The 13,197-nt window shown below is 47.9% G+C and overlaps 2 protein-coding genes across 3 annotated transcripts in view; both read left to right on the top strand.

The window, feature by feature from the left end:
* LOC146870653 (protein phosphatase 1 regulatory subunit 12B-like) overlaps positions 1–13,197 on the top strand; it is a 353,358-nt gene that overhangs the window by 181,982 nt on the left and 158,179 nt on the right. The gene's annotated exons all lie outside the window — the stretch shown is intronic.
* LOC146870654 (uncharacterized) lies at positions 6,747–13,087 on the top strand. Its single transcript, XM_085599699.1, has 2 exons — positions 6,747–10,645; positions 12,546–13,087. Exons 1-2 carry the CDS (start codon positions 8,783–8,785, stop codon positions 12,603–12,605), a joined length of 1,923 nt encoding a protein of 640 aa, XP_085455825.1. The 5' UTR covers positions 6,747–8,782; the 3' UTR covers positions 12,606–13,087.

Here is a 13,197-nt window from a genome sequence, read left to right as displayed (position 1 = left end):
GAACCTGTACAGCTGGTGTAGTGGCTGTACACACTAGAAGACACACACATTGCTACTTCCCAGTGCTATGAGAACTCTGTGTGCCATCTTCTTCAGTTGGATGTGATCCTAGAGCCAGAACAAGTGGGGGAGAGGGAAAGACTAGAGGCTGGTGCACAAGACCTAAATTAACTCATTTAAACAAATGACTTCTTATTGGGCAAGTCAAGATCTCCTCTGAAATCTTCCTGATTGTGAGGAGGAATGGTATCCTGTGGCAGACAAGACTTTATAACGTCAGTCGTGTTTTCACTTGTGTTGATGTTTTGTTTGCTGCTTCTCCTGTGTATTTCTAGCATCTGATAATTTATTCCTTGGCTCCCATCACACCAGAGTAGTTTGCCATAGCTGTGTGAGTATTTATGGTGGCCCTAACCTCCCCCACTTTGAATATCCTGACAGGACAGTACCAAAGTAGTCACTATTTCAAAATGAAGGATGTATCTGATAGAACCTTCGAGCAGCAGTTTCCTTACCCTAGAATATCCCCAGGAGTGTGACTGGATCCATTAGATTTTTCAGCAGTACCTGGTTGCTCCGGTAGGTGGCGTTGTTCAGTTCGGCAGCTGCCGCACCAGGAGTGATGTGCGTGGTACTAAAAGAGGTGCCACCTCGCTCCGCTGACAGTTCTTTCCTTTCCATGTCAGATAATGCTGATATGGTCTGAGCTTGCCCTCAGTCACTTTTTGACTGGCTTTTTTCAGTGTTTTGTCTAACTTTTTGGAGAATGTTCTCCTGGTGTGAGGTCATGTCGCCTAAGAAGCTGTCTGGCTTCAAACCATGTGTCGTGACAGATCCCCACTCTGAGTGTTTGTGGTGCTTGGAGCAGGACCATGACTCCAAGACCTCCGAAGACTATTGCACCGTGCAGCCCAAGGTACTGAGGGAGCACTCCCTCAAGCTCCTCAGTGCCCAATGTAGGTTGACTTCACAGTGCTCGAGGTCTATTTCATGCAAAATGTCTTGCAACCATTCGTGGAGCCCTTCCTGATGGTCGTCGTCGCACTCCCAAGATGTCGAATTCTTCCAACAAGACGTGGGAGCTTCGGCAGTCCAAGCCCCGTGATTTCGTGGAACCTGAACCCAATGTCCGCTCCACACTTCTCTGATTTTCCCTTTGTTAGAGTGATCTCCTCACAGCTGGAGGAGTTTTATAAGGCCATACGCATCATATATCGGCGGCCGGCCACTCTTGAGTGCATTTGTCTCCATAGTCGTGGGAGAGGCCCCTACTAGACCCACATCGCCGGGTTCGCCCTTGGCTCCTATCGGGCACCATGGATCCTTTGTTAGATCTGGAGCAGAGCTGCTGGCGAGACCGAGACCTTCCTCAACACCTGCTCCAGTGCCGATGCCACCTAGGCGGCGCCCCCCCCATCTTTATTCCTGACTCTGTAACAGGTCCGAATTGGCATTGTCCAACGCTGGCGCAGTTTGGGTCCTTGCTTCCCAGAGCAGAGCCAATTCATGATTTATTTGACAGGCCTGGAGAGGGAGACAAATGGGACATGTCTGTGGACCATTATGGTTAGCAGCTCCCAGAAGTAGAAGTGGAACAGAACAACTGTTATGAGGAACTGGTGGAGGCCAGTGGGTTAGACACCTCACCCCACACTGGCCTGGTGTCCCCTCCCACAATGGCTGCAGAGGAGGAAGCCTCTTTGCAATGATACCCTGCATGGGCCTGTTCCAAGAACTGCCCAGGAGCTCCTAGAACGATTACTCGCGTTCACCCTATTCCCAGGGGGCCCCTGTTTCCTTACCCAGCACTCCACCCGAAGAGCTTGGTGGTCGAAGCCTCCACGTCCAGAATTAACCCAGACACATTCCCTACCACTCCACCGGATAGGGAATCCAAGAGGCTGGATACCTTGGTCAAGAGAATGTTCTTTTGCACCAGCCTAGCCCTCTGGTCGGTGAACACCATGTGTCTCTTGCCCCAATATTCCCATACGATATGGGACTCTGTTGCGCACAAGCTGCCTATGGTCTCAGAGAAGGTCCGAGTCATGCTCACACAGGCTATTGTTGATGGGAAAGATGCAGCAAAGTTCACCATACAGTGTGAGCATGAAACGACCAACTCACTGCGCAACGCCTAGCTGAGAATAACTTGGTTTTCATGGCTCTTGCCTCTTTGGAAGATTCAGCTCTGGAGTACTGTAAGGACAGAGCTACCACCAGTTCCTTGGGCTTGTCTATGTTCCTTTGCAAATCCCAGTACCCCTACTGCTCCTTTTTGTGGCCACAGAAGGAGTCTCCAGGCACGCCTAGACCCTCCCAACCACCACAGCCATCAGGGTTCCCAGCTTTTTCTTGGCCGAGGGCACAGGTCCCATAGACCTCTTGGGAAAGGCAGCCAGGGGTCAAGTCTATCCACCACCCCCTGGCAGCCGCTGCCTCTAAGCCACTTTAGTTTGCTCTCTGACAATCATGGGCACCCAGTGGGAGGCAGGATACGCCTTCACCTGCCCCACTGGGGGTCAGTGACATCAGACAGCTGTGTCCTCCAGATCGTTCAAAGGGCCTACTCTCTCCCCTTTGTGACTACCCCGCCACCCATGCCACCCACTTATGATCGGCTGACAGAGAACTATCTGTCCTTGCTTCGTCAAGAAATGCAGGCTCTCTTGGCCAAAGGAGCCATAGAGAAGGTCAGAAATAGGTTGTGGTTGTTTTTCCCGCCACTTTCTGGTGTCAAAGATCAGAGGACTATCCTAGACCTGCCCCTTCGCAAACACTTCTTGAAAAAGGAAATCTTCAAAATGCTTACATTCACTCAAGTTTTTTATGCCTTGGGTCCGAGAGACTGGATGGTTGCTGGATGCATATTTCCACTTTCCCGTCGTGCCTACCCACGGATGTTAGCTGCGGTTCACAGTGGGCCAAGAGCACTTTCAGTTTATTGTGCTCCTTTACGGCCTTCCCAGCATCCCTCGAGTGTTCACGAACGTGATGGCGGTAGGTGCATCTCATCTGCGGAGTTCAGGGGTTCTAGTCTTTCCTTACCTTGACAATTGGCTGTGGAAGACGGGCTCGCCCCAGACAGTCTCCTCCCACCTCCAAACTACGGCAAACCATCTGCACTTGCTGGGTTCACTGTCAACATGCTAAAGTCACACCTGACTCCCTCTCAGGTGCTCCCTTCCATCAGAGCTGTTCTGGACATAGTGCATTTTCAGGCTTATCCTCCCAAATGGTGAGTCCAGGATATTCAGGCGATTATACTGATGTTTCAGCCTCTACCCTGGAATTCGGTGAGAATGACTATGACATTATAGAGCTTCATGGCCTCCTGCATCCTAATTATAACACATGCCTCCTGGCATGTGCAGGCTCTGCAGTGGGACCTGAAGTCGGAGCATCAGAGGAATCTCTCCAACATGGTCTAGATCTCGAAGGGAACTTCAAGAGATCTGCAGTGGCTAACAAGCCGCTATTGGGTCAGTGACAGACCCCTTCGCCCAACCAGAGCTGACTGTAGTGGCAGATGAGTCCAAGCTCCACATCAACCTGTTGCGGCTCTGGGTAATTCCCTTGTAATTGAGAGTCTTTCTTCCTTTGATCAAGAGAAGACTATTACAGGTGCTCACGAACAACATCGCCATGTGGTAGTGCAACAAACAGGGTGAATGGGTCATTGACCCTATGTCAAGAGTCATGCATCTCTGGACATGGCTGGAATGTCAGGGCATTTCCCTGCTTGTTAAACCCCTGGCAGGCACTCTGTGAGCCAGAGCAGACGTACTCAGCTGAAGGTGTCAGCGGATCACGAGTGGCATCTCCATCTGGAAGTGATGCAACGTCACTTCCAGCAGTGGAGAGAGCCTAGGTTAGATTTGTTTGCCAGCAGCTGAGGAGTGCATTAGCAGCAGCAGTTTTGCTAGCTAGAGTTTCCAAGGTAACTCTCTCTCGGAGACGCGTTTAATCGTGAGTGGAACCCAGGTCTCCTGTTTGCCTTTCCGCCAATACCACTCCTGCACAGATTTCTCAAGAAGATGGGGAATGACTGGGCCCAAGTCAATTTTGTTGCTTCGGTTTGGTGACGTAGAGTCTGGTATCTCGAGCTGCTGAGCATGACCATCGGTCCTCCAGTCTGGCTGCCCGTTTGAGAGGATCTTCTGTCACAGCAACAGGGGAAGGTTCTGCACTCGAACCTGCACAGTCTCCATCATCATATGTGGAGATTGAGCGGCCACAGTTGACCACTTCAGGCCTTCCTCCTGAAGTCTGTACTGTTATTCTAGCAGCCAGGCGTCCTTCCACCAAGATGGTATACACCTTTTATTGGGACAAGTTTGTGTCATAGTGTTCTTCCCACAATATTGACCCCCCTTTCTGCACCCTTATCTAATGTTCTGTTGTTTGCATCGTCTTTGATCCAGCAGGGCTCTGCTCTGGGCACAGTTAAGGGTATGCTATCTCTTCAGTCTTGCGGTTGCTGGATCAACCTTCTTTCTTTAAGTCTCCTGTTGTGGCTAGGTTCCTTAAAGAATTGCAACATATGTTTTCCAATGCCATTCATCATGTATCAGTGGGACCTCAATCTGGTCCGAACCTTTCTTATGTGTGCACACTTCAAGCTTCTACACAGTTGCCCTCATAGGCCCCTGATCTTAAAGACTGCCTTTTTAGTGGCCATAACACCTGCCAAGATGGTCAGCGTACTTCAGGCTTTCTGCACACCCTCCTTTTATCAACTTCTATCCAGACAATCTGGTTTTCCGGACATGTGTCTCCTTCCTTCCAAAGGTATGTGACTCCCTTCCATGTGGGCCATACCATCACCCTGCCTACCTTCTTCGCTCCACCTCACTCTTCCAAAGAGAAATTCCACATTCTGGACACGAAAAGAGCTTTGCCGTTCTGGATTGACCTCACAAAAGAATTCTGGGTGGACTATCAATTATTCGTAGCCTATGTAGGAGCTAAGAAAAGGAAGGCAGTGCAGAAAAGGCTCATCTCATGATGGATTGTCCTCTGCATTAAGATCGGCTAAACATTGGTAAAGAAGCAAGCACCTGAGGGCTTGCAAGGTCACTCCGCCAAAGCTGCCACCACTTCGTTAGCGCGCGGTGTTCCAGTCCTGGCATCTGTCAGGCAGCAATGTGGGCCTCGCTGCACATGTTCACTAAACACTACTTCCTGGACAATCTGGTCCGGCATGATGTGCACTTCACCCATTTTGTCCTGGAGGACTTTGATTTAATTGGATTTGCAGTTCCTCCTTCGGAAAGTATTGTTTGGGTATCAGTTCTAAGGTAAGAAATCTATGGCTAGAAGGCTCTTACAGATGAACAAGTTACTTACCGTCAGTAACACTTTATCTAGTAGACACTCTATCTACCCACAGATTCCTTACTGACTCTCCATTCCTCTAAATGCGAACCAATTACGGTGTTTGGAACACCTTTCTCAGGGCCTTAGTTTGTCACACCAGTGGTCAGTGCTCATCATGGCTCCACACTCCTGGTGTGGAAAGTCGCAAAAGTAACTGGCGTCAGTGCGCCGAGGTGGCACCTATATAGGTATCGCGCATGTTACTTTCAGCACGACCAATGACGCAGAACTGAATGCCGCAAACTACCAGCGCGAATGGGTGCAGCTCGAAAATGATCTGGATCCAGACTGAAGCCTGGGGATATTCTAAGGTAATGAATCCGCAACTAGATAGTCTACAAATTAAAGTGTTACCGAAGATGAGTGGCTTGTTCTTTCCCACCCCTTAAGACTGTAGACTGGTCAATCGACCAAGATCCACGCTCCTTTTTGATTGCTTATCCTTAGACGCTAACTTGCTGGAGACATCCTTGTTCCTGTACATTTTGGCTATTTTTTGACTTATCCTTTTAAGCTGCGCTACCTGCTGGATGGCAAGAATGCTTTTGGGTGTTAGGTTGCCACCCGAGTTGCAGTTTGACCCCCCCTTCAGACTTAATGCTTAGCATACATCTGATTTGAACCTGTCTTCTAACAGCAGCATTAGCAGTTTGCATAGTTTCAACCCTTTGCATTACTACTACAACTGAGAACCCATCCTCTTAGCAATGGCTCACATTTCCATGAGTCCAGAAGTCATTTTTCTAGATGCCTGGTAGAGCTATATACACCTACTCTTTTACATCCCTACTGGATCCCAAGTAATCTCATGCCCTAAATGCACAAACATTCTTCTACAAATAGCTGAAGGATAGTATCTCTGAATGTGAATGGATTGATCCATCTCATTCAGCTGCGTAAGAGAGCCCCATTATTGCACAGCTCATGTTTAAAAATTGAGGGCGTTGAACCCTCGGTGACACAATTCAGATCCTGGGACCTAAAAACCAAAGATCACTTGATACTAGAGGGAGGCTGAAAACATTTGCTGAAACACAAAGGGAATTCAGCTTACTGCAAATGTCCTTATGGGGTTTCCACCAAATATACCACTGCCTTCACACACTGCTCAGATAGAGGTGACTCCACTGTAATCACGTATCCTCATAAATGGGGAATGCTCATTGGCACGGTATTCAGACTCTTATCAGACCTCTATAAACTGTATTTTCTCAACTCTACAAAACATCTGAAGGAATGGTGGTCCCATAGACTCCAAGAACAGTATATGGACGAGAAGTGGATGAAGGTCATGAGTCCTCATTGTAAACCTCTTTCAGAGGCTTGACTGAGCTTGAGCTACTTTAAGAATCTCCATAGATGGCACTGGTCTGCCAAGTGGTTGAAATACATGGGTATACTGCCAGGAGCAACGTGCTGGAAAAGTAATTCCCCCTGATGGCGATATCATCTTTCTTCTATGTTCACATACTAGAAAGGGGTATGGGACACAATGGAAAAAAATCTCTAGATATCTTAGGGCAACTCACAAGTCAATCAAACCTGAATGATCATGCTGCGTTTCCCGTAATAACACTCCAAAGAGCTTGGTGGTTTACTCTTGCCCCTGTGGTGTCCAATCTTGGCATCCTCAAATTCTTTAGAACCACCCACATTCCGAATGTTGAGTCTTGGATGCTGGAGATGTACACCACAGCATTGTATGAAAGGGTAATTTGCCACTTAAATGTTGAGGCAATCTAAGGAGGATTCTAAGCCACTCCAAGAGATGGACCATGACACACACTGATAGGGTAAGACTTCCATTCCCATTACTCCGGAGAGCCCAAATGGGAAACAGGACACAGTTATACGGTATATGAAATAATGCAGCCAAACTGTTCTCAGGCATATTCCCCCTCCTATCTATTTCATACAGTGGAATACAGTTGGGATAGGCAAACTCGCCTTTCTAGTTAATCCTGCAGTCTAATGTATGATTTCCTCTAATGAGCTGGATCACTGAGGCCCACTGGTTTTCAGGTGTCATAATCTCAAGTAACTCTTTCATTTGTTGTATTTTTTCGTATTTCCTATGAGGAAAGGTGTATTTTCTTAAGTTCTGATTGTCTCATACTAGTCTATTGGAACGTATGAACATTACAGCAGACATAAAATTTGCGGAGAGGTGAGACTTGGTGTTTTCCAACCATAAACTAAGATCATAGTCGGGAAAACTAGAAAAGGCACACTTATTTCCATATGTGGTTCAAAAAGTCTACTGTAAGCGTATCGATTTTCACTTATAAAGAATTGATAATAAATATGATTTTAAAGGGAACCATTAAGTGGTCCATTCAGCCTACTGGAAAAGTGTCACACAATTCCTTCAGGTATGCAACGTGTAACCTTTTTTCTTAAAATAGTCGAAGGCAGAGGAATAAGGGATGTATTCCACATATAGGTTTTATGTCACCTAGTAAGAATATTTTGCAGCCAACACTATACTCTGGTATGCCACATTTGCTCGCTTGCTTACTAAATGGCTGTCTGCATCTACAGTTCAATAGGCCAACAAAAACAGAAGGTTGTATTTTGGTGAGATAAGCATTGACAAGCCAACAGCTCAGGGCAGCAGTCATCCTAGTTAGATTACTTTAAACAATTCATACAGTCTTCAAATATCATTACAACTCCGCCACAACAGTGAGTTGATCGATGCTAGCAAATAACTTTGTATTCCTGTTATCGCTTTATTAATGTCTGGGTTAGAACGATCATGCAACTAGGTGCCAGACCAAGAAACACAACCCAACTGTTAGTCGTTAACAAGTGAAATATTTTCCCCTGTATGCAAGCAGCTATCTAACATTAAGCAATGCACTTCTCCGTGCCCCCTTCCCCTTTTTCTTTCCCAAAGATGTGACTGGGATGATTAGAAATTCCCTCTGATAATGGAGTATCAGCAGGATAGCTTTTGAAAATGCATTCCTCTACTAATACAGAGAGCAGGGGAGAAAAACGAATGCCTTCATACTGACATAAAGGTGGTTTTGCAGCGTGAATCTTTCTGGATTCACTATGCTGTGCATTATTCCGCGATCTGGTGGTTGGGTCCGGATTCGTAGTCTTTCTTTTCTTTTTTTTTTTTGTAGCCCAGGTGGGCGTTGACGTCCCACCATTTGGTGTACCTCTCTTGACGTCGGCGTGCAGATTCTTTTTTCTGCCGTTGGGTCCGGATCGTCATCGAGAAGCTCCAGAGTTTTAAACGAAGGAAGAAGGAAAATACGCGAGTTTCATCGAAGGAGAATTTACAGAAGACTACAGAGAGGAGGGAATTACAGCCGGGACGGCGAAGAAGGAGGAGATCCTCGAAATTCTTCGACGCCCATAGGAAAATGCGCATTCACGGACTCTGAGCGCAATGGACAAGACACCATTTAAATTCTGCCCTAACTGCCACCACAAGTACGCGCAGAAGGACCAACATCCGGTGTGCAACCTTTGCATGCCGATCGACCACGAGAGCAAGGACTGCAACGCCTGTTCCGCATTCACGCCGAAGACTCTCCGGGTGAGAGAGAGACAGAGGAGAGCCAATTTCAACATGGAAGGCAAGGGTAAGGCCCCGTCGCTGTACGATCTGGGCCTCTCCACCGACGATGAGGACAACATCGCCGAGGGACCTGATGTCTTCACGGTCGCAGAGACCGATAAGAAAACGCCTGACGAGGTAAGAGACACGTCGAGTGCGAAACCCCCGAAAGGGCCCCGAAAATCTGAAAGTGACTCTCGAAAAACAGAGTCAAAGTCCTCAAAAGGAACACCGGCGCCGAAAAGCTCGACGACCGCGAGTGGATCCAAGGACAGAAGGCCCAGCGGATCCTTCGAGAAGGACTCCCAGGTGCCGAAGGCCGCCGAAAGACAGAGTTCATCGAAGCAGGCCCACGAGGTGGGGCGCTCGGCGACGAGAGACAAGGCCGCGTCGACGCAAGCTCCGTCGAAGAGACCTGCGGTAGACGCCGAACAAGTCTCCGAAATGGAGAAGAAAAAGAGAAGGCTCGAGGCGGAGATGGAGAGCATCCTTCAGAGGAAGAAGGAGTTCGACGAAAAAATGAAGAAATTCAAGATCCCAACGATCCCACCGACGGAGGTCGTCGAGATCGAGGAACAGGAAGAATTCGACGCCGAAGAGCTGTCGAAGGATCCGGAAGAGGAGGAAGAAGGCCCCTACTATGAGGGAGAAGATGAAGAAGAGGATCAGCAGTCGTTCTACGGCTCGGTGCCGTCGACGACTCAGGAGCTGGAATGGCCGGACATCGACACCGAAAATCCCGAAGAGCCCGTGGAGACTTATCCTTCGAGGCCTTCGCCGCCAGACGACATCGGAGCATACAACATGGTCGTCAAGAGCGCTGCAGCGGCTTTTGGAGTGAAATTAGACGAGGAAAAGCCGAAAGCTGACTTCCTACTCGAGACTCTGCTCCCCATCCAGACGAGGAGCCAGTTCCTCCCCATGCTCCAAAGCGTGATGAACCAAGGGAAGAAGGCGTTTAAGGACCCAGCAACATGCCGGTCCATCACGCCCAGAACGGAAAAGAAGTACAAGCACTCCTCGCAGGATCCTCCTTACATCAAGGGATCAGTCACTGCCGACTCGATCATTGCTTCCACGGCCAGGAGAAGAGCCAATGTGCCGGCGACCTCGGGACCACCTCCTGATAAGGAGAGCAGAAGGATGGACCTCACTGGAAGGAAGGTTGAAAGAAACGCCGCAATGCACTGGCGCATGGCAAACTCTAATGCGTTACTGAACAGGCACCAGTACCAGCATTGGGATGAGATGGGGGAACTAGTCAAGCATCTCCCAGAAGAGTACCGACAAAGAGCTTCCCATCTAGTGGAGGAGGGGAAGAATATCGCCAACTCATGCATTAAGACTGCATTGGACGGGGCTGAGACTTCGAGCAGACTAATGGCCATTGAGATCACTGAAAGGAGGCAGGCCTGGCTGAGAATTTCTGGATTCAAACAAGAGGTCCAGAACAACATACTGAACACCCCGTTCAACGGTGAAACGCTGTTCGGGGCACCGGTGGACGAGAAGCTCTCCCAACTGAAGAAGGAAAATGAGACGGCAAGGTCCATGGGGGCCCTGCAGTTCAGAAGGATGAGAAGAGGCACCCCAGCTCGGAGACCCTACGGAAGGGGAGGTAACCAACAGGGAACGTCACACCAAGCGTTCCAGCAAGGACAGCAGGGTGACAGTCACAGCCAACAAGGATATGTATGAAAAACAAGGGAACCCCTCACGAATGTGACCTGTGGTAGAAGATAGTCCAAAAGGACAATGGTCTGGTGAGGTCAGAGATCCTCATGTAGCGGGGCTACAGTTAGTGATTTAAGGAAAAACTTCAGTAGTATTGGTGATATGTAGAACTCAATTAGATCCAAATATGCAACGTATACAAGGACACAGGAGAGTAGAGGAAGGCATCACATTTTATTTAACATCATAAAATGGAGTCGCTTCCACATACAAAAGTGAGGGTGCGTGAAGTGAAGTGCTTAGTGACAATAAAAACATTTCATCGCATTGAGAAACAGGTCAAAAGAACCCAATTGGTTTAGACAATGTTTAGGGAACTTTGAAATTGTGGTCGACGGCGTTTCGATCTTAGTGAGTCAAGATCATCATCAGGACAATGTAAGTGCGAGCACGTAAGATCTAAATTGGGGGAAAATCAGTCAATTACTGATGTGTCCTAGATATGAATTAATTAAGAATTCGGGAGAGCGTCCGTGTTCACCAAGGCACGAAGAGGAATGAATCGTCCCAAGGGCGCTGGATGCGAGAACAGGGAAGACTGAAGGGAAAAATTTAATAAAATGAGGCGGGAAGCGTGAATTATCCAGAGGGGCGGCGTGAGTGGAGAGACTTACTTGTATGGACAATTATCACGAGAGTCAAAATCAACGGAGTGAAGCCGTTACTAGTTCGTGTTCTGCGGCGTGTTATTAACCCAAGGTGTGTGATTGGCCCGGGAGTTGCTGCAAGCGAGAAGGGGAATAGTGCAGTTGATATTATATTAAGCGGGGGGGTAGAGGAGACGACTAAGGGGCAGCGCTCTCACGCTTGGTCAACACGGACGCTCTCCCGAATTCTGGGCTCCTCGGCCATCTCTGCAGGCCTTGAATTCTTTCACTACGATCCCGCGTAGTAAGTTTTAATTCTCCCTTGCGAGTTCCTATAGTCTGTGCACATCACTTCTCCTTCCCGACACCCGATCACGTTCCCTGCATTGAGCAGTTCACGACCACAATTATTCCTAACCGGGGGTCGTCACTCCACTGTCGCTGCTTACCATGCGCCTTGGACTCATTATTCACTCTTAGTCCCCTCCTCATGCGCTCCTTAACATCGTTTTGCATGGCTAAATTTTTCTCTCCTTCTTTTACTGCCAGCTGCACTTACTCTCGCGCCCATGATATTGGACACACCAATACTTCATGAATTAGTAATGGCTGCACCACCACCATCCCTGAAACAGCATGATCGCTCTACTTGGCGATCACTCGATAAACTCAACATCACATTAATTGCCCTGATGTTGCCTCCTCTTAACACGCCTTCATTGCGCTATTACCACAATGTAACACCTTGTTGTTAATTAATTCATATCTAGGACTCATCAGTAATTGACTGTTTTTCCCCCAATTTAGATCTTACGTGCTCGCACTTACATTGTCCTGATGATGATCTTGACTCACTAAGATCGAAACGCCGTCGTCCACAATTTCAAAGTTCGCTAAACATTGTCTAAACCAATTGGGTTCTTTTGACCTGTTTCTCAATGCGATGAAATGTTTTTATTGTCACTAAGCACTTCACTTCACGCACCCTCACTTTTGTATGTGTGAGCACTGTATATACAATATACACTTTCTTAAAAATGCAAAAATGGTAGGAATGGAAGCGACTCCATTTTATGATGTTATTTAAAATGTGATGCCTTCCTCTACTCTCCTGTGTCCTTGTATACGTTGCATATTTGGATCTAATTGAGTTCTACATATCACCAATACTACTGAATTTTTTCCTTAAATCACTAACTGTAGCCCCGCTACATGAGGATCTCTGACCTCACCAGACCATTGTCCTTTTGAACTACAGCCAACAAGGACAGCAGAAGCAGAACTGGCAGTACCAACCACGAGGCCAGTCCTTTCGTGGGAGGGGAAACTGACGTGGCCAAAGAAGAAGAGGGGGAGACCAACCCTCTTCTAAGTGACTTTGCACGCAAGGAGACGCTCACTCCCAGTATACCCCGAGGGGTGAAGCGCAAAATGAACACAGTGAGGGGGGTACACGAAACAAGCGCCTACGAGCATACGACAACGGTAGACGGAAGACTGGGACTTTACCTTCAACAATGGCAAAAAATAACCACAGACAAATGGATACTCAACGTCATACAGCACAGACACTGCATAGAGTTGGAGAAAAGGCCTCCAAACAGGAAACCAAAGAGAAGACAACGCTCTGGTCAAGAGCTTGCTCAACTCAGGGAAGAGGCACAACAACTACTCCAAAAGGAGGCCATAGAACCAGTGCCATGCAGAGAAAGGAACAAGGGAGTGTACTCAAACTACTTCCTGGTCCCAAAGGTGGACGAAACACTAAGACCCATCCTGGATCTACGATTCCTAAACAAATTCATAAAGACACAAAAATTCAAAATGACATCGCTACAAGAAGTGCTACCTCAAATACAAAGCGGAGACTACATGTCCACCGCGGATCTCAAAGATGCCTACCTGCACATCCCGATGAACAGG

This window comes from Triturus cristatus, chromosome 1_1 (genome assembly GCF_964204655.1).
Source record: "Triturus cristatus chromosome 1_1, aTriCri1.1, whole genome shotgun sequence".
Classification (NCBI taxonomy): Eukaryota; Metazoa; Chordata; class Amphibia; order Caudata; family Salamandridae; genus Triturus; species Triturus cristatus.
Note: the sequence above shows the minus strand (reverse complement) of the source record. Positions and strands in the feature narration are given on the sequence as shown.

Excerpts from the sequence above, each read along its gene's own strand:
- LOC146870654 (XM_085599699.1), top strand. The coding sequence starts at position 8,783 with ATGGACAAGACACCATTTAAATTCTGCCCTAACTGCCACCACAAGTAC. Across the intron at positions 10,646-12,545 it reads GTCACAGCCAACAAGGATAT|CAGAAGCAGAACTGGCAGTA; the intron begins GTATGAAAAACA and ends CAACAAGGACAG.